Below are 27,736 nucleotides of genomic sequence, written 5' to 3' on the forward strand. Positions count from 1 at the left end.
AAGGTTTTGCCATGGCTGTCACAGTCCCCCGACCTAAACATCATCGAAAATCTGTGGATAGACCTCAAAAGAGCAGTGTATGCAAGACGGCCCAAGAATCTCACAGAACTAGAAGCCTTTTGCAAGGAAGAATGGGCGAAGATCCTCCAACCAAGAATTGGAAGACTCTTAGCTGGCTACAGAAAGCATTTACAAGCTGTGATACTTGCCAAAGGGGGTGTTACAAAGTACTGACCATGCAGGGTGCCCAAACCTTTGCTTCGGGCCCTTTTCCTTTTTTGCTATTTTGAAACTGTAAAAGATGGAAATAAGTTTTCTTAAAATATTAAAGAAATGTGTCATCTTTAACTTTATGCCTTTTGGAAATCAGGTCATCTTTTACTCGCTTAGCTACTCACAGTAACAGAAATTTTGACCAGGGTGCCCAAACTTTTGCATGCCACCATAAATGGCATATTGGCCCTTGTTGCAAACAAATTTTAATGCTGGAATTCTTTATTTCCAATATTCCACAATTGCTAAGCTACAAATTGTGCTCTGAACATAATCACAGATCTGGTAGAACTGGCTGGTAAACCTGCTAGAGAAAGGGCTCCCAAGCAGAAGCAGTCTTTCTCATATCAACATTGACTGTCGAATTTAAAGCAAACAAGGGACTTCTATTCAGAAGCAAAACAAGTGTCAAGTCATTGTTGGAAGATTTGGAAGTTTGAAACATAAGTGTGACGCTATTATTTGTTTGTTACTTTGGGAAAGTGTTGTGCACAGTCCTACACATGGTGGAAAAGCAATTGATGCTGACAGCCTGACTAATACTCACAACAAAACACAACAAAAGGAAGATTGGGAAAAGGTAACTGGCTAAATATTTCACAACGGAGAAGATTATTTGTTACAAACGAAATAGGATTTATATTTGAGCATAACTGCTCTATAAATGATAATATCAAAGCCTTACTTGTCAGTATTACTGTAGCTCAATAAATAGTTAATATTTATCTTGATGTAATCTCGACATGGCATTCACAGAATTTAGGATTATTCCATTACAGTTCATTAAGAATACAAGGAAGAAAAATTTAGATAAATCAATATTTTCATTTTAATATAGACATGTAAAAGAAATTTCAGAATAAGCATGCATTATTATACAGCATCTGTAAACACGTTCTTGTAGAAGCCACAATTACAAAGATTTGAGTCATGGATTGTAAGTACTAAATTCATTCTTTAATGAAAGATAACTCCTGAAAATAAAGCCAAAAGGAAAAATATAAATTGAACGTGTTTACAAGGAACAGAAAATGACTGCCAAATATAACAGCGGAATTTACACAATGGCTTGCACCATCTTGGTATTGCTGTGTAACAGAGGAGAAAGACACATAGATTTTTTTTTTAAAAAATGATTGTCATTCCTGATCATTTGTTTTGAGCTTAATGGCAGCAAGAACTGTTGAAGAGCAGTCCCCAAGAGCACTTGGTTTTAAACCACACCAGGAGCAGTTGGCTCAGAAAACAAAACATATGCGTAAATGCAATAATACATTTTTTTTCTTTCCCTTCAGGAAGATTGATTTATCATCAGATCTGAGATGTTGACTGAATTGACAGCTAGGAACACAGGTAAAATTGGAAAAGAAAGTTTAGAACCATAATTCATCAAAAGAACGTATTAAAGATACATGGGGTGTTTGCTAATTTCCTCAGATCCATTAATGTCAAAAGCTCCCTTTATGGCAAGTAATATGATGACCAATACATTTGCAATATAATCTTCTATATGAAAATACGTAGTCTACTCTGCATAGGTAATTGGTTTGTTGTCCTCAATCTTTTGCCCCTTGAACACCAACTTTATATATTCATATAATACTTTCATCTGCAGGCTTCAATCAGGCACAATAGTGTTTAACCTGGTAGGAATGCTAAAATACATTGTATATAGCAAAATTAAACTCCCTTTCCTGTGTAGAGGGCAAATCTAATATCTATTAAGCTTCTTCCCCTTGAGCAGAAAATATTTGTGTAAATCTTATGTTTTGCATAACTACAACAGCAAATTCATTAAAAAATTAAACTACATCTTAATTAAAAATTTAACATCTTACCCCTTTATACAGATTCAGTAGTACAGTAGGAAAACAAACATTCTTCATGAATGTGTGATCTGACAGTCCAGCACAATACAAGGCCTCATTAATTCACATTGGCAAGAAATTTACATCATACAATTATACCCATCTCTATAAAGATCGTAGCCTTTAACATTTTCAAAAAAGGATCATAATTATAATAAAAGGGAAAAGCCATTTCTAAGTACTGGTCTTCCAGGTTACTTGCAGCAGCATCTGAAGCTTGGCAAGTTGTATCAAGTAGAGAATATAAAGTAGTTCATGGAGGCTGAACTGCTTTCTTCAGTTTGTCTACCTCCAGCTGTAAATAATTAAATATTAATGTTACTGATGCAAAAATCTTGAAGATAATTAACATTAATTTGCAGAAAAATCTAAATGGATATTCTTCATTCATGCAGAAAATGAAAGAAGTTGGTAGGATATTCCACAATAAAGTTATCGGATATGCTTGGAGTATTGTGTACAGTTCTGGTCACCGAATTATAGGAAAGACGTCAATAAAACAGAGAGTACAGAGGAGATTTACTAAAATGTTGCCTGGGTTTCATCTCCTAAGTTACAGAGAAAGGTTGAACAAATTAGGTCTTTATTCTTTGGAGCGTAGAAGGTTGAGGGGAGACTTGATAGAGGTGTTTAAAATTATGAGGGGGATTGATAGAGTTGACATGGATAGGCTTTTCCATTGGGGGGGGAGATTCAAACAAGAGGACATGAGTTGAGAGTTAAAGGGCAAAAGTTTAGAGGTAACATGAGGGGGAACTTCTTTACTCAGAGAGTGGTGACTGCATGGAACGAGCTTCCAGCAGAAGTGGTTGAGGCAGGTTTGATGTTGCTGTTTAAAGTTAAATTGGATAGATATATGGACAGGAAGGGAATGGAGGGTTATGGACCGAGTGCAGGTCGGTGGGACTAGGTGAGGGTAGGAGTTCGGCACGGACTAGAAGGGCTGACATGGCCTGTTTCCGTGCTGTAATTGTTATATGGTTATATGCTGTAGTTAGAATTAAGCATTCTGTTCCATGCATGGGGAGGATTGGGTTCAAGAGCCACAAGATAATTTTGCAACTCTACGAAACCCTGGTTAGACCAACTTGGAACAGTTGAGCTCAGTTCTGTCATCTCATTATAGGAAGGATGTAGAAGCTTCAGAGAGGGTGCAGAGGAGATTTATCAGGATGCAGCCTGGATTAGAGGCATTTCTTATGTGGATCGGTTGAGCGAACTAGGTCTTTTCTCTTTGGAGACAAGGAGAATGAGGTGACTTGATAGGTGTGTGCAAGCTAATAAGAGGCATAGATTGGTGGATAGCCAGAGCCTTTTTCCAAGGGCAGTAATGGCTAAGACTAGCAGAAATTTTAAAGATGATTGGAGGAAAGTACAGGGGGGAATATTCAAGGTAAGGTCTTTACATAGAGTGATGAGTGCATGGAACACCCTGCCGGAGAGTGGGGGAGGTACAGGCGGTTATATTAGGAGCATTTAACACTGAGAAAGGAATATAGATGATAGAAGAATGAAGAACTAAATAGGAGAAAAAGATTAGATTGATATTAGAGTAGGTCAAGAGGTTCGCACAACATACTATGCTGTTCTATGTACTTCAGGAAATGCAAAACCATGAATTATGCACTTGACTGATGAGTAGAATAATTAGGTCAAGGTCATGTCCTTCAAATATAAGGTGTGAAAATCTGATGGATATTCAAAATTATGAAGAATTTTACTAAATGCTTAATAAAAAAAGAATCTGAAATGACTAGCAGATATTTCTTCAGGAAGAATTGATACAACTTTTACAATGAATCTGACTTTTAAAATCAGAACTGGAGAAATCCTTAAAGAAAATTTGAAATGTGAATGAGACCAAGCATTAGTTCTATCACAAACAACAGGAATTCTGCAGATGCTGGAAATTCAAGCAACACACATCAAAGTTGCTGGTGAACGCAGCAGAGCGGGCAGCATCTCTAGGAAGAGGTGCAGTCGACGTTTCAGGCCGAGACCCTTCGTCAGGACTAACTGAAGGAAGAGTGAGTAAGGGATTTGAAAGTTGGAGGGGGAGGGGGAGATCCAAAATGATAGGAGAAGACAGGAGGGGGAGGGATGGAGTCAAGAGGTGGACAGGTGATGGGCAAAAGGGATGTCCCATGATCCTCTCATATCCCTTTTGCCCATTACCTGTCCAGCTCTTGGCTCCATCCCTCCCCCTCCTGCCTTCTATCATTTTGGATCTCCCCCTCCCCCTCCGACTTTCAAATCCTTAACTCACTCTTCCTTCAGTTAGTCCTGACGAAGGGTCTCGGCCTGAAACGTCGACTGCACCTCTTCCTAGAGATGCTGCCCGGCCTGCTGCGTTCACCAGCAACTTTTATATTAGTTCTATCAGCAATCTACAGCAGGCACAAATGGTATGAATATTCACCTTTTGAATTATAAAACAATTGAACAGTAAAAATGCAGATCTTGTTCAGCAAAATAAATAGGATAGCTAAATTAAATTAAATAGCAATAACAGAGGTTTCCTTGGGGCATGATATTCTGCATGGTTTTCACTTTTACCTGTAAGGAAATACGATGTTTCTTTTCTTCTTCAAATTCAAGCCTTAGCTCAATTAGTTCTTTTCTGTGGACAACAAATGAATGTCTTATTACTTCAGAAAACATTGATGGTTCTTTTCCTCCATCAGATATAATTAAACAGGCTTGCCTATCACGTTTCAACCTCATTTGGTCAAATGTTCCAACCCTTAAGATTTGGAGGCAAGTCTGAATCAAGTTAAAAGCCCTCCAACTCATGGAAATGCCTGCATCTGAAGAGGTAAACGGATGAGAGCTGAAGCTAGCAATGCCAAAAATGTGAAATTAAAACAAAACTGCAATTATCAAGTTAAGTTGCACTTAGTTCTGTATTGGAACCTTGTGCTCTCCAATTTGCATTTGAACACCATTACAGTATAGTACTAGAACAATTTAGATAGCTCAGCAATAATCACATTCTTATTAACAAAAGCATCAAATCGTTCCTGCTTCATTGGAATTAATATGGAATGCGGGAACGGAAATCTCCAATCCATTTCCCACCAATTCCCCCAGGGATGCAGCTTCTTTTAAAGTAAATGCAGCAAACTCAAAGAACAAATTAAAAGTAACAAGATAAAAGGGATTTATTTTTGATGCCTTGTGGACTCTTATAAACACAAATGCTAAATAAGATGTATATAAGCTTACAATAAATAAATGAGAATTACAAAGCTATTCATGTAATTGATTATTTGCAATGACTCCATAATTATTTGTCAATTTTAAGGTAATATATTGACATTAATATTTTGAAAGTTATCTTTATAAGAACTGAAATATTGAAGAACTTTTGAAAAATAGTGAAATCTACCTAAATTTATATTCCAAATGCTACAGTTCTTGATTCATGCTCATGTTCACATTTACTTAGCCATCCAGGCTCAACAGGAAGCTCAGAGACCTTGGCCTTGACCCTGCCTTGTGCAGCTGGACCCTGGACTTCCTGTCAGTTAGCTGGCAAGTGGTTAAGAATGGGCTCCCTTACCTCCGCCCCTCTGACTCTCAACACAGGAGCCCCTCAGGGCTGTGTACCAAGTCCCCTCCTTTACTCCCTGTATACCCGTGACTGCGTCGCCACCCACAGCTCTAATCTGCTAATTAAATTTGCTGACGACACTACATTGATTAGCCTAATCTCATACAATAACGAGATGGCCTACAGGGAAGAAGTCAACTCTCTGACATAGTGGTGTGAAGAAAACAACCTCTCCCTCAATGTCACAAAAACAAAGGAACTGGTTGTGGACTACAGGAAGGATGGAGATGGGCTAACCCCTATTGACATCAATGGATCTGGGGTTGAGAGGGTAAACAGCCTTAAATTTCTTGGCATCCACATCACTGAAGACCTCACGTGGTTGAGACACGCCAGCTGTGTGGTGAAAAAGGCACAACAGCACCTCTTTCACCTCAGACGGTTGAGGAAGTTTGGTATGGGCCCCCAAATCTTAAGAATTTTCTACAGGGGCACAATTGAGAGCATCCTGACTGGCTGCATCACTGCCTGGTATGGGAACTGTACTTCCCTTAATCGCAGGACTCTGCAGAGAGTGGTACAGACAACCCAGCGCATCTGTGGATGTGAACTTCCCATGATTCAGAACATTTACAAAGACAGGTGTGAGAAAAGGGCCCAAAGGATCATTGGAGACCCGAGTCACCCCAACCACAAACTGTTGCAGCTGATACTTTCTGGGAAACGGTACCACAGCATAAAAGCCAGGACCAACAGGCTCCAGGACAGTTTCTTCCACCAGGCCATCAGACTGTTTAACTCCTGTTGATTTGAGTGTATTTCTATGTTACATTGACTGTTCTATTTATTATAAATTACTATAATTGTACATTTAGACAGATGTAACGTAAAGACTTTTACATCAAGGATGTAAGAAAAAGTCAATTCAAAAATTCAGTGGCTCAGTTGTGCAAAACTATGGTGTTATTGAAGTATTGCTAAGTATTCATTCAGGTTGAGCTGTGAACAACCATCACATAAAACATAATTTCCTAATCCAACAGTAACAATAGTTGTAAATCGTAAACCCGAGAAAATCTGCAACAGAAAATGCTGGAGGAACTCAACAGGTCAGACGGCATCTATGGAAATAGACAAAACAGTCAATGTTTCAGCTTCAGGACTGAACTACAACTTCAAGACTACCTACAATAGCAGGTAAGTACTTTTGGCTACCTACTCACCCTAATGATCTAGAAGGAAGGATTCATGAAGGTGAAAACATGAATGAATGAAAAACAAAGGTAATAAATATACACCAAAAAATAAATTATATTTGCTCTTAATAATTTTAATGAATGCAAAAGATTACTTGTGCTGAATCTTCAGTGTCTCAACCAAAGCCATCAGGTCAGCTATTTGAGCCTTAATGTCTTCTATGGTAGTCTTGCCCCTATCATCTACTTCAGTCATTTCCTTCACCTCAGTAGCATTCATTATTCCAGTATTTTGTTTGAACGATGGCTGAAACACAGTGGAAGAATATGTAATGAGTTGGATAAATAGAAGATTTCAGAGACATTCTGAATTAGCATTAGCATTGTTTACTAATCATTGACTGCATAAGTCTCTCCATTTTGAACAATGTACTTCAATAGCTTGCTATAATCATATGTCAAAATAGAAATAATTTGGAAGATGTGTGGCTCGGGTGGTTGATGGTTGGGTTGAGTTGTTCTCCGATCTTGGCAATTTACTTGTAAATGTTTTGTCACCATGCGAGGAGACCTTGCTGTTAATTGTGTATCCTCCGAACGCTTGGCCTTTATATACTTTCCAATGAGCTGAGTGGTCATCATTTCGGAAACCCAGTTGTAGACCTTGATCCCATTTGAGCAGATGTGGGCAAAATTTCAGACCACAATGTATAAAATGCGACACACGGCCAATTAGCAATGAGACTTCCTCCCTACATCACAATTGACTTTCTGAAACGACAGCCAATTCTGATTGAAAAATTTACAAAGGACCAAGCATTCAGAGAACACACCACAATCAACAGCGCACTGACCATGTCTCCTCTTGTGGCGACGAAACACTCGCAAGTAAATTGCCAATATCGAAGAACAACTCATCCCAACTGTATGTCAAAAATCTTTGATATGTTACACAACAAATGTTTGATAACTAAAATAAATTGAATAACGCTGTACAATGAACTTCAATCAAATGCATGGCCTTCAATATTCTTTAAAAGGATAAATAACTTGAGTATGCAACTCTGTGCATCACAATGTTCCAAATGTGTTACATATTGCCCAAGTTTACAAGTGTTAAGTCACTATACAGAAACCCAAATACGTTTATTTTTTATACATCAATCACACTGCATCAGAAAATCATATCTTTCCAATATGCTGAGCTAAACCAGTGATTTGCAGTTATGCCATGCTACATATTTGCAAAAACTTAATACATACCTTTTTAATAATTTCTGAAGGCTTTGGTTTGGCAGTTTCTTCTTCATCTTCCTTGAAAGATTTAGCTTTTTTATCTAAATGACTTTCACCTGAAACCTGTCAAAGTTTAAGATGTTAAAAGAAATCTGCTTGAAAACTATTATGATACTCAGCTTTGTTTCTCCATTGACTTTCAAAGAAACCATGTTTACTTTTTAGTTACACTCAAGTGAGGAATACACTAAAGAAAACAGGACTATTCTCCAGCAAAGCTACTAATTGGTTCTCACAAATATACTCAAGTCTAGATCTAAAAGTTAATGCTTGTGAAAAACAGTGATTCAATTGGAAATGCAATAGTAGTTTTTTTTTGGTGAATCTGGCACTGATTTCTCTATCTGGTGAGCCATCACTACAAATGACACTGCTGAGATACTTGAATTCTCCCACTGTTCTCAGTCTTGTTCCCTCGATAGTGATAGAGGGGCTGGTAACAGCTGATCCAGGAGTAGGTGAAAATAGGACTTCTATCTTGCTTAGGCTGCGGGTAAGACCAAAGAGATGTGAGGCTTTGGCAAATTTGTTGACGATCAGCTGAAGGTCAGACTCAGTATAAGCCGTCACAGCACAGTCATTGGCGTAGGGGGCTTCAAGTTTGAGTTTCTTGACTATTTTGGTTCTGGCAATCTGATAATGCAGGTCGAAGAGCGATCCATCAACTCTGTACTTCAGGTAGACTCCATGTTCAGTGTCTTTGATTGCGTGGTTCAGCACATAAGTGAAAAGCAGGTTGAAAAGCACAGGGACCTGTATGCACCCTTGCTCCACTCTGTTTTGAATATTGAATGCTTTTTCTTTTGTCTGTTCGGGAGGTTGCTGGAGAGGGGAGTTTAGAATAATGATACTGAAAAATATTGATGTTTCTGAGCACCATTTTGGGAATCAAGTCATAAACACTGTGCCTGCTGTTGCCATGTAAGTTTTAGGTTAATTGTTTATCATCCAGGATTTAAAAAAAAAATTAAGTTTCATAAAATTACAACCACCTTCCTAATTCTTATTGGTTCAAATAGAGAAAAAAACTGTCAAAAGGATACAAAAAAGTCTTAGACTCCATGAATTCCCACACAGCTTAAGTTTAATTATCATTGAGGCATATATGAATACAGACAAATGAAATAGTGTTCCTCCTGTGTCAAGGCCAACATAACCCAAATCCCCAAGCGACATATCCTGTAGATTGATGGAGCGTGAATGTTGTCAGCAAGAGCTGACAAGGAAAACGTCCAAGACAATCACGCGCTGTTATAATGCACACTGCCTTCATGCACTGACTCCGACGGCTTTTAGTAGCATGCAGCAGCACAGTCCGCACCAAGCCCAGCTCCTCCACAAACAAGCGACCCACTGATGAGGTAGACCGGCAGCACTTGGAGTTACCAAAATCCAGCAGTGTCGTGTTTGTTTAAAAAAAAATAAAAAATACTTAAAAAGGCAAGAACGTCTCCGGAGAAGCTGCTGCAACCATCTTGCTGGAAGTGGAACAACTTATTTTAATAATTTTTGTCAGCTCATTCTTGTTTCCATGATCTTGCTAGAAACTGTTTTCAGATCTTTGAAGTGCGGCCTTATTTGCTACCTCAGCCTCAATTTTTTCTATCATGCTATAACCAAACTTCTTCCATGCAAACCTTAGCTCTCAGTTTTTCCCCTTCCCTCTGGCTACTCCTTACCCATTCTATCTTAAGGCTGCTGGAACCAATGAGACAATCCACAGATGTACAACTATGTGGCCCAGATTTGTGCTATGTTTTCCTGATGCTGCATGCTCTTTGTGACACGGACAAGTTTACAGCTCCTCATTGCTTCTAGCAAACTGGCATTTATTGCAGGGAGGTCATCATGTATTTTACTGAGGCTACATAACCAAATTTCATTATCCCTTAGTCTAACATTTCAAAGTGACAGCTAGTCAGTAACAATCAAGGACTGTCAACTCTTCCTTTCCTGTCGCATCAGTAATTTGGCACAGACCCCAAAGTGAACTCGTGGCTGCCCTACTTTTATGGCCCAATATCCCATGAAGTCACTGGGAATTGTACTAATAACTCTGTACAGGTATAAACAAATTAAACAGTTAAATAACATTCCACTGATCAAAAAGATAGGTTGACTAACCATAAAAACGCTGGGAGGCCTTCTCCCTGGCAATCTTGGCCTGCTAGCTGTTGGGTGAGTGAGCTTCTCACTAGAAGATTCTACAGTGTCAAAACTGATGAGATCTGAAATAGAAACAACATCTGTTATAATTTATAAAGTACAGCAAATTTTTATGAAAAGGACCTGCTATGCCAATATTTTTTAAAATTGGCATTAAAATAGCAATCAAATATTTAGCACAGAATGTTACAAGATAAAATTTGACTTAGTGAAATAGTTGAACTAGAACTACTATTCAAATTGTACTGAGGTCAAAAGAGTTCAGAGCTTTAATTACCTCGGAGTGAACATCACCAATAGCCTGTCATGCTCCAACCATGTAAATACCATGACCAAGAAAATGTAACAATGCCTCTACTTCCTGAGGAGAGTAAAGAAATTTGGCATGTCCACTTCGACCCTCACCAGTAATTACAGATGCACCACAGAAAGCATCCTATTGGGATACATCACAGCTTATTATGGCTGCAACTCAGCATATCACAGAAACCCGCCAAATTTCCTCACCTCCGTGAACTGTCTGCACCAGCGGCTTCCAGACTTTTTTCTTTCTTTCTCAATTTTTTTTATTATGTTTCTAATTGATAAACATAACAACGATAATGATACAAAGAAATCTGCATTACATTAATAACCATTAACGTATACAGACACAGACTCTGAGTAACATGTAAATTAAGACTCCCAATCCCTTAATAACTGAACATGAAAAAGATACAAAAAAATTTTGTACAAAGAAAGAATCCCCCTACACTTAAAAAAAAAACACAAAACAAAGGCTGGGCTGCCATGTTTCATCGGTTAAAATCATTATCTGTCATTAACTCCGCTCCTCTATACACACACAAAAAGCTATTGGAAAGGATCTGGAAAAGGTCAGCTTACATCATATGAAAATGTTGAATAAATGGCCTCCAAGTTTCTTCAAATTTAACCGAAGGATCGATGGTACCGCTCCCAATTTTTTCCAAGTTTAAACATGTTATGGTTTGGGAAAACCATTGAAATGTAGTAGGGGGATTAGAATCTTTCCATTTAAATAAAATGGATCTTCTGGCTATTAATGTAACAAATGTAATCAAACAGCAAGCTGAAGGGGATAAATGCTTATAGTCCATCACTGGTAATCCAAAAATTGCAGTAATATGATGAGGTTGGAAATCAATAGGCAAAACTACTAAAATAACATCAAAAATGTCTTTCCAATATTTTTCCAAAGAAGGCAAGACCAAAACATATGTGACAAGGAAGCTACCTCAGAATTACATCTGTCGCAGACAGGATTTATATGGCAATAAAAATGAGCTAACTTATCCTTGAACATATGGTCCCTATGAACCACAGTAAATTGTATCAAAGCGTGTCTGGCACACATTGAAGAAGTGTTAACTAGTTGGAGAATTTTCTCCCATTTCTCTATAGGTAAAGATACCTGAAGTTCTCTTTCCCATTCATTCTTAATTTTATCAGATGTACCTAGACATATTTTTGTTATTAAATCATAAATAATTGCTATTACACTCTTCTGATTGGGATTTAAACTTAAAATTTTTTCTGTAATTTCAGTTTGATATGGTATCGGAAAAGTAGGTAAAATAACATTCAAAAAGTTTCTAATCTGTAAATATCAGAAAAAATGTGATCCAGCCAAATTAATTTTTTAGACAACTGTTCAAAAGACATGAGACAATTATCCATGAATAAATCACGAAAACATGTTATTCCCTTCATTTTCAATAAAAGAAAAGCTTGATCAGTTCTGGATGATTGGAAGAAAAAATTGGATATAATAGGACTTGATAGGATAAATTTATTCAATCCAAAAAATTTACAAAATTGAAACCATATTTGTATTGTATGTTTAATTATTGGATTAATTGTTTGTTTATTCAGTTTAGTGAGCGCAAAGGGAAGCGAAGCCCCTAAAATAGAAGCCAATGAGAACCCCTGTACAGACTCGCACTCAAGGTTCACCCATCGTGGACACTGAATTTCATCCAAATCTTGAGTCCAAGATGTTAGATATCGAATATTAATTGCCCAATAATAGAATCTAAAGTTCGGCAATGCCAAACTGCCATCCTTTTCTGATTTCTGTAAATATTTCTTACTTAACCTAGGATTTTTATTCTGCCAAATATGAATACATTTTAGAACCAATAATATCAAAGGAGGATTTAGAGATGAAGACTGGTACCACCTGAAATAGATACAGAAATTTAGGTAAAATAGCCATCTTAATAGCATTAGTTCGGCCAATCAATGTAAATGACAACGGGGACCATTTCGTAAGCAGTTGTTTAACATGATCAATTAAGGGTAAAAAAAAGTCCTTATGTTTCTTAGTAATTTTAACACCCAAATAAGTAAAACAAATAGTCAGTAACCAGTCTAAATGGTGATTCTCTATAGATTGGAACTTGCATATTTAATGGAAAAAGCTCACACTTATTAACGATATAACAATTACAGAACGGAAACAGACCATCTCGGCCCTTCTAGTCCGTGCCGAACTCTTACTCTCACCTAGTCCCACCGACCCGCACTCAGCCCATTACCCTCCATTCCTTTCCTGACCATATAGCTATCCAATTTTACTTCAAGTGACAACATCGAACCTGCCTCAACCACTTCTGCCAGAAGCTCGTTCCACACAGCTATCACTCTGAGTAAAGAAGTTCCCCCCTCATGTTACCCCTAAACTTTTGCCCTTTAACTCTCAACCCATGTCCTCTTGTCTGAATCTCCCCCACTCTTAATGGAAAACACCTATCCACGTCAACTCTATCTATCCCCCTCATAATTTTAAATACCTCTATCAAGTCCCCCCTCAACCTTCTACGCTCCAAAGAATAAAGACCCAACCCGTTCAAACCTTTCAAATTTGGTGACCAAAACTGTACACAATACTCCAAATTTGGCTTTACCAATGCCTTGTACAATTTCAACATTACATCCCAACTCCTATACTCAATGCTCTGACTTATAAAGGCCAGCATACCAAAAGCTTTCTTCACCACCTTATCCACATGAGATTCCACCTTCAGGGAACTGTGCACCATTATTCCTAGATCCCTCTGTTCTACAGCATTCTTCAATGCCCTACCATTTACCATGTATGTCCTATTTTCAATAGTCCTACCAAAATGTCGCACCTCACATTTATCAGCATTAAACTCCATCTGCCATCTTTCAGCCCACTCTTCTAACTGGCCTAAATCTCTCTACGAGCTTTGAAAACCTATTTCATTATCCACAACTCCACCTACATCTGCATACTTACCAATCCAATTTACCACCCCATCATCCAGATCATTCACATATATGACAAACAACATTGGACCCAGTACAGATCCCTGAGGCACACCACTACTCTCTGGCATCTCCCATCCAGCCACTGCTGAATCCATTTTACCACTTCAATATTAATACCTAATGACTGAACCTTCCTAACTAACCTTGTCAGAAGCCTTACTGAGGTCCATATAGACAACATCCATCGCTTTCCTAGTAACCTATTCAAAAAATTCAATAAGATTTGTCAAACATGACCTTCCACACACAAATCCATGTTGACTGTTCCAAATCAGACCCTGTCTATCCAGATAATTATATATACCATCTCTAAGAATACTCTTATAACCAGAAAAACTACTTAACTGAGCAAGTATTGATATTACTGCAGGGATGGATTTCTCTGGGTTAGAGATATATAGTAACAGGTCATCTGCATATAGTGATACCTTACGCGTCCCATCCCCACGAATAATGCCAATATTATTGGGAGAATCACGAAGAGCGATTGCCAAGGGCTCCAAGGCAATATCAAATAGTAAAGGGCTTAAAGGACAGCCCTGTCTAGTACCTCAAGAAAGCCTAAAAAGGAGGGATCTCTGATTATTGGTAAGTACAGAAGCCAAAGGTGTATAATATTATATCAATTTAATCCAAGATATAAATTTTGGGCTAAAATTATATTTCTCAAGCGTGTTAAATAAATATTCGCATTCAACTATCAAATGCCTTCTCGGCGTCAAGTGAAATAACACATTCTGGAGTTTTATATGAAGTAGTACATACAATGTTCATTAACCCCCTGACATTAAAATACGAATAACCATTTTTAACAAATCCTGCCTGGTCATCAGAGACAATTTGTGGCAATACATTTTCCAATCTAATTGCCAATATTTTGGAAAAGATTTTGGAATCTACATTCAATAAGAATATAGGTCTATAATGATGCACATTCAGTGGGATCTTTATCTTTTTTAGGAATTAAAGAAATAGATGCTTCATAAAAGGACTGTGGTAATTTACCTACAAATAAGGCATCCTTAAAGATTCTACATAACCAAGGAGAAAGTAGATTTGAAAAAGATTTTTAAAATTCTACTGTATACCCATCCAGACCAAGTGCTTTACCAGAATTCATCAAAAAAATTGCTTTCTTTATTTCTTCTCCCGGAATGGATGCATCTAGTGCTAAACGTTCATTAAGTGGTAATTTCAGAATATTCAATTCCCTTACAAATTCATGCATTATGTTAGAGTTGTCAGGAAATTCTGATTGGTATAAAGAGGTATAGAATTCTCGAAAAGATTATTAATTTCGTCATGGTCAACTGTCAAAATACCATCCCGTTTACGAACTTTAATAATCTTTCAATTGGTTGACCAGTAATTTATCCGATTTATCACCAGGTATATAAAATTGACTCTTAGTCTTAAGTCATTGATTTTCAATTGGGGATGTTAATAACAAACTGTGTTGCATCTAAAGTTCAACTCTCTTTTTATAAAGCTCTAGATTAGGAGCAACAGAATATTTTTCTTTTATCAATCCAGCCTTTTTTTTTTGCCATGAGCCAATACTGTTAAGCAAGGGGTCTGTGGGCCCAGGTTGGGAATCTCGCTGCCTCAGAAGCCAGCCACATAATCAAAGACCCCACGCACCCCAGATATTCTCTTCTCCCCGCTCCCATTGGGTAGAAGATACAAAAGGTTGAATGCACGTACTTCTAGGCTCAAGGACAGCTTCCATGTTGTTGTAACGGTCCCCTAGTATGCTATGATAGAACCCTAGCCTCACAATCTACATTTTTATGGCTACACTGCACTTTTTGCATTGTCACTGCTTTTCCCTTGTACTACTCAATGTACTAATGTAATAAAATGATCTCATAAGGATGGCATGTGAAACAGCTTTGCACTGTTCCTCAACAGATAACAGGCAACCAATAATAATACCATCATTAACACAACCACTAATTCTATTTTTATGTTGCATTTACAGCATAATGGGGTTTCATTTGGCCAATAAAACAATCAGGGCTAGTCCAGTCAACAGGGGAGAATGGCCAAAGAGCTAGGTTTTAAGGCACATCAAAAGAGATAGAAAATTGAAGTGGAGACTTAAGCAAGAGCTTTGGATCCTGAGAATGGGTTTTCAGTAGTTGATTAATTAAGTTCATGGCCAATCAAGGAAATGAAATGGAAAGATCACCAATATCTGCAGGGCCATGGACTTAATAATAAAACTGACAATTTCAAACTCAAAGCCTTGCTTAACTAAGACCCAACACCTTTTACAGCCATAATAGCACATCGAGCTTATTTGTCTCGAAAGAGAAGTGTGTGAAAGGTCAAATAAGATCAGCTCTCCACAATCAGACCACGGCAGTTTGCAGGAATCAACAGATTTTATAAACATCTTAAAATGACGATTCTTACTGAAGTGGCCATGTCAGGTGTAGTAGTCCTAAATGGGAGTAACTGATGATTCCCTTTGGAGTTGCACAAGAGAGTCACCATATTCCACTGCCATCGTGTATGATCAGACATCTCACCCTGCCCAAGAAGAACAGGGTGAGCTGCCTCAATGACCATCACCCAGTTTCCCTCACATCTACTGTGATGAAGTGCTTTAAGAGGTTGGCCATGGCCAGAATGAACTCCTGCCTAGGTGAGGACCTGGAGCCATTGCAATTTAACCCTCACCACAACAGATCTACAGAAGATGCAATCTCACTGGCCTCCACTCTGCCTTGGTCCACCTGGACAACAGCAATATTACAATAGGCTGCTGTTTATTGATTACAGCTCAGCGTTCAGCACCACCCATACCCACAATATCAATCAATTACCTCCAAAACCTGGGCCTCTGTACCTCCCTCTGCAACGGGATCCTTGACTTACTCATCGGGGAAATGACAGAAGTAACATCTCTTCCATACTGACAATCAACACTGGCACACCTAAAGGTTGCCTGATAAGCCCACTGCTTTTTTTTTCTCTCTCCCTCTCCCTCTCTCCACACACACATCACTCTGTGGCTAGGCTCAGCACAAACGCCATCTATAATTTTGTCAATGACATGACTAATGTTGGCAGAATTTCAGATTGTGATGAGAAGGCACACAAGAGCAAGGCAGATCAGCTAGTTAAGTGATGTTACAACAACGACCTTGCACTCAATGTCATTTAAGACCAAGGAATTGATTGTGGACCAGGAAGGAGAAATCAAGGGAACACACACACCAGCCTTCATCAAGGGATATGAAGTGGGAAGGGTGAGCAGTTTCAAGCTCTTGGGAGTCAACATCTCTGAAAATCTATACTGGGCCAATATATTGATGCAATTGCAAAGGCAGCACAACAGTGGGTAGGGGTTGAGGGGGGGAAATGGATCAGCTACAATCAAGTGGCTGAGCATACTCGTTGGGTCAAATGGCTTAATTCTGTCCCAATATCTTATGGTCTATATTTCATTAGGAATTATGGCCGAAGTGGAACCACGACAAAATAACATAACAATTTTGGGAAGAGCAGAGAAATTAATGGAAGAAACCAGGCACACAAAAGATCCATTAATTTTTTGAAAGATAATTCAGTAAATCTTCAAAAGAAGGATCTACAAAGAAGCTTTGGAAAAATTCTTGTGACATGAAATCTGAAATGTTGTCTGAAGAATGCTGCTCAAAAAGAAAAACACTGCAATTCATATTCTGCCAAAAGGATGAGCTAATAGGCTTAAAATAACATTACAAGAACTTAATGGAATAAACATTGTTGCACAACATACCAGATAAATTTAAAACTTACTGTAGTGGCTTGAAGCAAAATTAAAATTTTGAAGCAGAGATAACTTGAATGTTCAGGATATTTGAAAGTTCTAATTTTGAAGTTTCTGAAGTTAACGAATCAGCGAACTTTTGATGATGGACACAAATGGTTGGGAAAGTGCTCCATACTGAAGATTCAAGTTTATTTATCACATGTACATCAAACCATATAGTGAAATGCTGCATGTGCAGTAAGAACCAACTCACCAGAGGGTGTGCTGAGGGCAGTGCACAAATATTGCCACACAATTCAATGCCAACATAGCACGCCCATTATACTGGGCAGAACAACACAGAATGACATAACATCAATGAAATGATCCCCAATCCTTCCTCCCACCCATACACAGTCCTTCAAATGTAGGACAGGCTGTCTTCTTCGCCCTCCAGCCTAGAGAGGACTCAGGCTTGCAGAGGGCTCTAACTTCCCCAGTGGACTCAGATTCACAGATGCAGCTCTGGCCAACGGGACTCAACTTTCGGACTTCCGAATCAAACCTCGGGCCTCAGTCCTCAGCACTGGTCTCAGCACACTGCAATCACTGAACACAACGCCTCAAACTCCAGTTTCACTGATTTGTAGTTATCAGAACTCATTCCTTCTAGCCACACGGAACTCAAACTCTGCAAGCCCGACATTCGACCGTGGCTGTCCCATGCCCATGTCGCCAGTCTCTAAATGCGGAGTGGTGACTTAGAATCCGGCCTGACCTCTAATTCCCCCCACATCCCTGTCCCTAATCCCCTTACCTGAACCCTAACTTCCCTCTGTCCCCAAAACCATCCTGATGTAGCCCCTCCTGGCCAGCCTCAGGGTCGCTCGGCTCGCTGTCGTCTAGGGAAACAGCTCTCGGCCCCGCCAAGTTTGTGTGGATGCTGTGTGAGGTACCCCACCCCGCCCAAATAACAGACAATACACCAGATGCAATTAAATGATTTACAGTTTATAGATATTACTGGAACTATATAATTAATAGAGAATAAAATATAAAAGGAAAATAAAAGGCACCACACATCAAAGTTCAATCTCTTTGTGCACAAAACAGTTGGAGCTCAAGGACCTTCTTCTTCACCCTGCGACCCCTCCGACCACCTCGACCGGCCGCCTGGGACCACCAACAGTGGTCGACCAGACGCTCCACATGAGTCCGTCTCCGTGCCGTACGCCCTCCTCGGGGTCCGAACCCGTTAGCGGACATCACAGCACCTTGTCCATCCTCTGTCTCACTCTCCCGCCTTCTGCCCCAAAACCCCGCGCATACAGTATCTTCAAATACACCAAAACCATAACTACTATCCCAATTGGTTAATATCACCCTCTTATCACACTCTAAAGCAAAACAAGCTGCTAGCGCAAACTTTCTCAGCGTTTAACACAACAAAGCCGCATTCCCCAGATTAACATAACAAAGACGCCATTTTAATTAGCCTCCGCAGTAACATAAAAGTCGAAACGCCCTTACACTCTCCCCCCACCAAATAAATTCATGTCCTCATGACTTCTAAATAGCTCGCCAACCAATCTTGCAGACACACAACACACACATACACACAGTGACAGTGCTCCCCAAACAGTGGACCTTACTCCCGTCCCACGGGTGCTACATAGGCCAAACTATCTGGGAGCTTCTTAACCCTCCGAGACCTCCATACCCCCTCACCTAAACCCAAAAGGTTCAGACACTACTAGGGATACCTCGAGCCTGCTTGCCAACTCCTCTCTCACTCAGGCCACCACTACAGCTCAGAGCCCCCTGTCCCGTGTCCGGGGCCCCGCCTCTCCTCCTTCCTGATCCTGCCGCAACTCAGACTGCCCACAGCTACTTTCCCCAAGCCATACCACCGCTGGGTCTCGTGTAAATTCAGTATCCGCTCAAGGCTGCTACACACATCCTCAGAAGCGACTCGACACACTGGGTTCCCAGACAATGCCTCCATGAACTCCAGGGTCATTAACCAATCATCGTCTTCTGAATAACTACTGCCACTAGTACCCAAAATCTCCGGTGCCCTTGCGGTTGTCAAGGATAAATGCTTCAGACACCAGTTGTAAAACGAACTGTACAACAACTTGACCTGCGCCCCGGGGTTGAGGATGGCTTTAGCATTGCTTCCCTCTATCCGTAATGGAACCCTGGGGCGTGGCCCCTCTAAGCCTTCAGGAAAAGGGTCTTCTTCTTTCGGAAGTACATTGGTACATTGCTGGGAACGTGCTTCCCCAGAGACCCCAAGCCGTTCCCCCACTGGGCCTCCACTAAGGTTCCCGACACCTCTCTGATAAGCTGAACAACTGAAGGAGGGGCTGATCCCCTGAAATGATCCCCCTGGCACTGCAAGCAATTTAGCCGCCCTCCTAGCCAGAGAAGACACACTGAAAACTTTCCCCGCTCTTTCAAATAACTGACAGCTGTCACTACGGTGTAAGTGAACTCGACAGCTCTAACACCGTCACCAGCCCGCCTACTCAAACTTTCAACCAATCCCTGTTGCTCTTCCTCAACCGGGCACTGCCACTCATCTAATAACTGAGAGATCTGCTCCGCCCTCATCTCGCACACCTCCGCCCCTCTTGGGGTGGACACTATCCCAATCGCCAGGTGGAGCCTGCCAGAGCTGGAACATTTATTTGCAAACACTGCCTCCGAATCAGACCACTCTTTCCTCTCTCTCCCAACAGCATGAACAGCCCCGAGTTCCACCCCGAACTCGTCAACGCTAGTCTGAACTCAAACAAAGACCTCACCCAACACGCATGCAGCAATAACCAGCAAATAACCCACAGAGACACACATTACTGATTTAAAAAGGGCACAAACACAGCATCCACACCAACGAATTACCCAGTCTGGCGGGGCCGAGGGCTGTTTCCCTAGACGACAGCAAGCCGAGCAACCCTGAGGGTGGCCAGCGGGGGAGCTACACTTACAAACTTAAAAAACCATTAAAGAGCAACTAAATCTGAGCAGTGACTCAACGGGGATTGCAGCGCAGCGTCACATAGAAACATAGAAAATAGGTGCAGGAGTAGGCCACTCGGCCCTTCGAGCCTGCACCGCCATTCAGTATGATCATGGCTGATCATCCAACTTAGAACCCTGCACCAGCCTTCTCTCCATACCCCCTGATCCCTTTAGCCACAAGAGCCATATCTAACTCCCTCTTAAATATAGCCAATGAACTGGCCTCAACTGTTTCCTGTGGCAGAGAATTCCACAGATTCACCCCTCTCTGTGTGAAGAAGTTTTTCCTAATCTCGGTCCTAAAAGGCTTCCCCTTTATCCTCAAACTATGACCCCTTGTTCTGGACTTCCCCAACATCGGGAACAATCTTCCTGCATCTAGCCTGTCCGATCCCTTTATGATTTTATATGTTTCAATAAAATCCCCCCTCAATCTTCTAAATTCCAACGGGTATAAGCCTAGTCAATCCAGTCTTTCATCATATGAAAGTCCTGCCATCCCAGGAATCAATCTGGTGAACCTTCTTTGTACTCCCTCTATGGCAAGAATGTCTTTCCTCAGATTAGGGGACCAAAACTGCACACAATACTCCAGGTGTGGTCTCACCAAGGCCTTGTACAACTGCAGTAGTACCTCCCTGCTCCTGTACTCAAATCCTCTTGTTATGAATGCCAGCATACCATTCGCCTTTTTCACCACCTGCTGTAACTGCATGCCCACTTTCAATGACTGGTGTATAATGACACCCAGGTCTTGTTGCACCTCCCCTTTTCCTAATCAGCCACCATTCAGATAATAATCTGTTTTCCTGTTTTTGCCACCAAAGTGGATAACCTCACATTTATCCACATTAAACTGCATCTGCCATGAATTTGCCCACTCACCCAACCTATCCAAGTCACCCTGCATCCTCTTAGCATCCTCCTCACAGCTAACACCGCCGCCCAGCTTCATGTCATCTGCAAACTTGGAGATGCTGCATTTAATTCCGTCATCTAAGTCATTAATATATATTGTAAACAACTGGGGTCCCAGCACTGAGCCTTGCGGTACCCTACTAGTCACTGCCTGCCATTCTGAAAAGGTCCCGTTTATTCTCACTCTTTGCTTCCTGTCTGCCAACCAATTCTCTATCCACATCAATACCTTACCCCAATACCATGTGCTTTAAGGTGCACACTAATCTCCTGTGTGGGACCTTGTCAAAAGCCTTTTGAAAATCCAAATATACCACACCCACTGGTTCTCCCCTATCCACTCTACTAGGTACATCCTCAAAAAATTCTATGAGATTCGTCAGACATGATTTTCCTTTCAAAAATCCATGCTGACTTCGTCCGATGATTTCACCGCTTTCCAAATGTGCTGTTATCACATCTTTGATAACTGACTCTAGCATTTTCCCCACCACTGATGTTAGGCTAACCGGTCTATATTTCCCTGGTTTCTCTCTCCCTCCTTTTTTAAAAAGCGGGGTTACATTAGCCACCCTCCAATCCTCAGGAACTAATCCAGAATCTAACGAGTTTTGAAAAATTATCACTAATGCATCCACTATTTCTTAGGCTACTTCCTTAAGCACTCTGGGATGCAGACCATCTGGCCCTGGGGATTTATCTGCCTTTAATCCCTTCAATTTACCTAACACCACTTCCCTACTAACATGTATTTCCCTCAGTTCTTCCATCTCACTAGACCTTCTGTCCCCTGCTATTTCCAGAAGATTATTTATGTCCTCCTTAGTGAAGACAGAACCAAAGTAGTTACTCAGTTGGTCTGCCATGTCCTTGTTCCCCATAATCAACTCACCTGTTTCTGTCTGTAGGGGACCTACATTTGTCTTAACCAATCATCTTCTTTTCACATATCTATAAAAGCTTTTACAGTCAGTTTTAATGTTCCCTGCCAGTTTTCTCTCATAATCTTTTTTCCCTTTCCTAATTAAGCCCTTTGTCCTCCTCTGCTGGACTCTGAATTTCTCCCAGTCCTCAGGTGAGCCACTTTTTCTGGCTAATTTGTATGCTTCTTCTTTAGAATTGACACTATCCCTAAATTCCCTTGTCAGCCACGGGTGCACTACCTTCCCTGATTTATTCTTTTGCCAAACTGGGATGAACAATTGTTGTAGTTTATCCATGTGATCTTTAAATGCTTGCCATTGCATATCCACCATCAACCCTTTAAGTATCATTTGCCAGTCTATATTAGCTAATTCATGTCTCATACCTTCAAAGTTACCCCTCTTTAAGTTCAGAACCTTTGTTTCTGAATTAACTATGTCACTCTCCATCTTAATGAAGAATTCCACCATATTATGGTCACTCTTACCCAAGGGGCCTCTCACGACAAGATTGCTAATTAACCCTTCCTCATTGCTCAATACCCAGTCTAGAATAGCCTGCTCTCCAGTTGGTTCCTCCACATGTTGGTTCAAAAAATCATCCCACATACATTCCAAGAAATCCTCTTCCTCAGCATCTTTACCAATTTGGTTCACCCAATCTATATGTAGATTGAAGTCACCCAATATAACTGCTGTTCCTTTATTGCACGCATTTCTAATTTCCTGTTTAATGCCATCCTCAACCTCACTACTACTGTTAGGTGGCCTGTACACAACTCCCACCAGCGTTTTCTGCCCCTTAGTGTTATGCAGCTCTACCCATATCGATTCCACATCCTCCCGGCTGATGTCCTTCCTTTCCATTGCGTTAATCTCCTCTCTAACCAGCAATGCTACCCCACCTCCTTTTCTTTCATGTCTATCCCTCCTGAATATTGAATATCCCTGAATGCTGAGCTCCCATCCTTGGTCACCCTGGAGCCATGTCTCTGTGATCCCAACTATATCATGTTCATTAATAACAATCTGCGCTTTTAATTCATCCACCTTTTTACGAATGCTCCTTGCATTGACACACAAAGCCTTCAGGCACGCTTTTACAACACTCTTAGCCCTTATACAGTTTTGGAGATATGCTAAACTACTGTAACTAGACATTAGTATTTATGCATAAATTTTCATTATAAAAGAAAATTTCATTACAGAAGAATCTTCATTCAAATCATTCACTGTTTTTAAAAATAAATAACCAAACAAATCAAATCTAACACAGATTTTACTCAGGGTCTTACCAATGTCAGAAGCTTTGTCAATTACTATTTCTGTTGACTTTGGTCGAATACTGATTTCAGGTTTTGGTCTAAACACTGCTGAATCAAGGTCTGACTTTGGTCGATTGCAAGGCACCTCTCCATTTACCCTATTAAAGACAACAAAACTTATTAAGTGATTGATCATATGTTTAAGGGCATAATTATCCATGATTACAGAGCCTATAATTTCACATACAAGGAGTCGTTAAAAAAATCCAGAATTATTACATTCTTCCAGGACAAGTCTTTCTGCTGATGAAACTGATTGATCCGATGCCATTGTCAAACAATCATGTGAAATCATTCCTACACTTGTCATTAATTCAAGATTGGGACAGAGAAACATCCAACCCCAGTCATGGAATGTATGCAATCCTTGCTTACTGTCCTAATCACGTAGATTCTAGTGCTACACAAAACTGAGCTACCCTCCTTAACATCAATATGACACCTGATCGATCTTTGAAAGTATATTTCTGTTGATATTAAATGAAGTGAATCTTCACAAGACGTCCAGAAGCATTCACTTCTGAAACCAGGGACTTATTACTTGGATAACTCTTTCTACAAGTAGACTGGCGATGTGGGTTATTGCAGGATAGATTCCAATGTTGCACCAATTGATTGGAGAGTAATTTTGCTCAGAAGGACACAGATAAATAACAACAAAGGGGCAAAACAATTCATGCCAAAGATCATTATGTAATTATTCAACCTGTTTTCAATTACTCCTGCAGCAGAGTGTCTGCTCTGCGCTATTATGAAAAATAATCCAGATCACGTAACACATCATTCTTCATGACCTTCGTTGGTGTTATTACGACTGTTATTAAGCTATTTCTTTGGAGCAGAAAAAAGCTGCTTGCTTTCATTGGGAGAAATTAATTGCAATGCCCTAACCAGTTTGACTGGAATTGGTACCCTTGACATAACCAAATATTAGTATTCATAAGAATAGAAGATCATTTCTGGGCAGTCAGTATACTGAATCTTACGTTTTGGTTATATTATATTAATCGAGAGGACTGTCTGGTTTGGGCTTCTTTAGAAGTTAACTCTGTTAATAAATTTTTTATCATTTCTCTTCTCTGATCCTCAATTCCTTTACCTTTAAGTAATTTAACTGATAATTTTGTAGTTAAACACACTTTAAGGATTTGGGTACAATTTAGAAAATATTTTGGTTTATTGAATTTTTCACTTTCCAGTCCCATTTTTTCTAACTATTTTTTTTTTAAACCTTCTATGTCCAATGTAGTTTTTAAAGAGTGGAATAGATTGGGTATTAAATATTTTCATGATTTATTTGTTGGAGATAATCTCTCTTCATCTGAACAACTGTCAGTGAAGTATAGCCTACCGAGAACTCACTTCTTTTGATATTTACAAATTAGAGACTTCTTGCGTTCTCAAGTACATATATTTCCTAAAAGTCCAGATAAAATTTTACTTGATATAATTTTTAATTTGAAATCCTTCCATAATGCATCTATATCTAATGTTTATGGTATGCTGTTGGAAATAAGAAATATTCCTTTAGATAAAATTAAAAATCTTTGTGAACAAGATTTACAGATTTCACTTTCTGATGACACTTGGAATGAAATTTTTAAATTGGTTAAATACCTCATCGTTATGTGCCTGTCATTCCCTTCTACAATTTAAAGTGGTTCATACAGCCCATATGTCTAAATACAAGCTGTCTCGTTTTTATTTGGATGTATCTCCTTATTGTGAAGCTTCACTAATCCATATGTTTTGGACTTGTCCGAGTCTTGAAAAATATTGGAAGGAAGTATTTCTAACTTTTTTGGTGCTCTTTAAAGTACATTTTAAACCTAATCCTTTGACTGCCTTATTTGGTATTGTTGGAGGAAATGATATTATTTTGGAGACACATGATCTGCATATTTTGGCCTTTATTTCTCTTATAGCCAGGAGGGCATTGTTGCTTAAGTGGAAGGATGCCACTCTGCCTACTCATACTCATTGGTTACATGATGTTATGTCTTGCTTAAATTTAGAGAAGATTCGCTGTTCAATTTCTGAACCTAGACAAGATTTTTTAACATTGTGGGGAGCTTTTTTGAATTATTTTCAAAATCTTTGAACTGCTATTAAGCAGATGTTGGCTAATAACGTTTTACTATATGTTAAAGATTTTTTTCCTTTTTTTAACCTAACAGCTTTTTTTTTCTGGTAGCAGGTTTAGATTTTTTTGTATAATAAAATTATCTGTTTTCAATATTATCTTTAAATTTAATTTGTATGGATATGAGGTAATTACACTTTATCTGTGATTTCAATATACTTTATTGTCGCCAAACAATTGGTACTAGAACGTACATAGATTGTAATCAATATATAGTATATATCCTACTGTATTCTTTTATGTAAGAAATTAATAAAAATATTGAAAGAGAAACAGAAGATATAGGAGCAGAATTAGGCCATTTGGCCCATTGAGTCTGTTCCACCATTTCATCATGGCTGATCCATTTTCCTCTCAGTCCCAATCTCCTGCCTTCCATTTAGGTCTGCCATCTCAGAGAGTTTCCACATCCAATCACATGGCAGTTGGTTCAGCAAGGGATCCATTCTCAAATATTTTCTTTAAAAAAAATCAATGATTTTGACGTGACTTATAATTAACAAACATTTGCAATATATTTGCTATCTGCAAGTTCAATTGCGTCAATACTGAAGTGAGATAAAAAGGGTACAAGTTTCGGTACAACTTCGGCTGTGGAGGCCAAGTCATTGGGTGCATTTAAGGCAAGAGATAGATAGTTTCTTGAATAGCCAGGGTATCAAAGGGTATGGGGAGAAGGCAGGGGAGTGGGGATGACTTAAAGAATTGGATCAGCCCATGATGGAATGACAGAGCAGACTCGATGGGCCAAACGGCCTACTTCTGCTCCTATATTTTATGGTCTTATAGGTCCTTTCTAATAGGCATCAAGAGACATGAATTAAAGTTCTAATCCTGTTTATAAATGTTAAAATTAAAATCAGTAAATGAGACCTGAACATTTGAGCACAGACAAATATGGAATTTATTCTCTAATGAAAGTGCTGCTCACTGCACCAATGTACAAAGTAGCCCACTCAAATAGATTGACCTTCATGTACAAATGACTAGTGGCAAGCAATGTGTTTTAGTTCACCAGTGGTGGTTTTAAAAAGACTGCTTTTACTATTCAATTTCAGAACAGGCAGCATCGTAAATTGTAGGGCAAATTGATGTATTATGCTGTCACACATGTATACCAGAGAAGTAGTGAAGGAGAGGGAGGGAGCTCAGGCACAATTGACTTCAAGTGCAAATGATACATAACAACATTTTAACAGCATTCTTCACTGCAATTTCAATTGCCTAATCACAGGAAGACTGGGAACTTGTAGTAAGATGCAAAGCCAACTGTGATGTGGATTGTTAAAAACAGCAGGATGACAAGACCCACTGATTACACAGACAATTGACAACCACAGAAAAATGTGAAGCAGCCAGTTTTGTAAATAATAGGGAAAGAAAATATCCATTAGAAGACCAGTTTTAAACAGAGCAGCCTTGGTGCATAGATACTTTTGACAGATAACACTATGAAGTAAGCAACATTAGAGAAAAGATGAGAATTCTTGGTATCCTAAATATAGATAAAAGGAGCTGGTGTTGAATTATTTTTCAAGGCCCATTGGGGTAGTTGGCACTCCAATGTATGAAGAACACAAAAAGTGGAAGCAAGATTTGTCAAAATCTATTAAAAATAATGCTTAAGCCTTAAATGATCGACAGGCAAATTATTCTTTTCTTATACTGAAGCAAAGAAAATGAAAAAGAAAACAAATGAAGATTACATTTTTGGACTGCTTCCATTGTTTAGAGCAAACTGTAATATGAGAGAAAATGTCTAATAAATACTTAAAGGCGATGCTAGTCAGGAAAGCTCTCCTTTACAATGACTACAGGACTGCAGTATATAAGAGCAGAAATTCTGTCTTCTGAGCTTGTGCTGTTTACTGGAAGACATTGGCGTTTTGTCCCTATAGGTATGTACTGTTCCCCTTTACAAATATTTCCCATTATGAACTTCACTTCCACCACTGTTATAGATGGAACATTCCGGACAGAGGCAACCATCC

The 27,736-nt window shown here is 39.4% G+C and overlaps 1 protein-coding gene across 3 annotated transcripts in view; it reads right to left on the reverse strand.

Moving 5' to 3' along the window:
- Window positions 1-1,078: 1,078 nt before the first annotated feature.
- Window positions 1,079-27,736, reverse strand: part of cd2ap (CD2-associated protein) — a 247,694-nt gene continuing 221,036 nt past the window's right edge. For all 3 annotated transcript variants that reach the window (XM_072251501.1, XM_072251500.1, XM_072251502.1), the window contains 6 exons: window positions 23,573-23,700; window positions 10,311-10,414; window positions 8,154-8,249; window positions 7,046-7,197; window positions 4,698-4,761; window positions 1,079-2,436 (listed from right to left, as the gene is read on the reverse strand). In XM_072251501.1, coding sequence (XP_072107602.1) covers window positions 2,395-2,436; window positions 4,698-4,761; window positions 7,046-7,197; window positions 8,154-8,249; window positions 10,311-10,414; window positions 23,573-23,700 — 586 coding nt within the window. In that variant the 3' untranslated portion in view covers window positions 1,079-2,394. The remainder of the gene's footprint in view (window positions 2,437-4,697; window positions 4,762-7,045; window positions 7,198-8,153; window positions 8,250-10,310; window positions 10,415-23,572; window positions 23,701-27,736) is intronic.

The sequence above is a fragment of the Mobula birostris genome, chromosome 2 (assembly GCF_030028105.1).
Source record: "Mobula birostris isolate sMobBir1 chromosome 2, sMobBir1.hap1, whole genome shotgun sequence".
NCBI lineage: Eukaryota > Metazoa > Chordata > Chondrichthyes > Myliobatiformes > Myliobatidae > Mobula > Mobula birostris.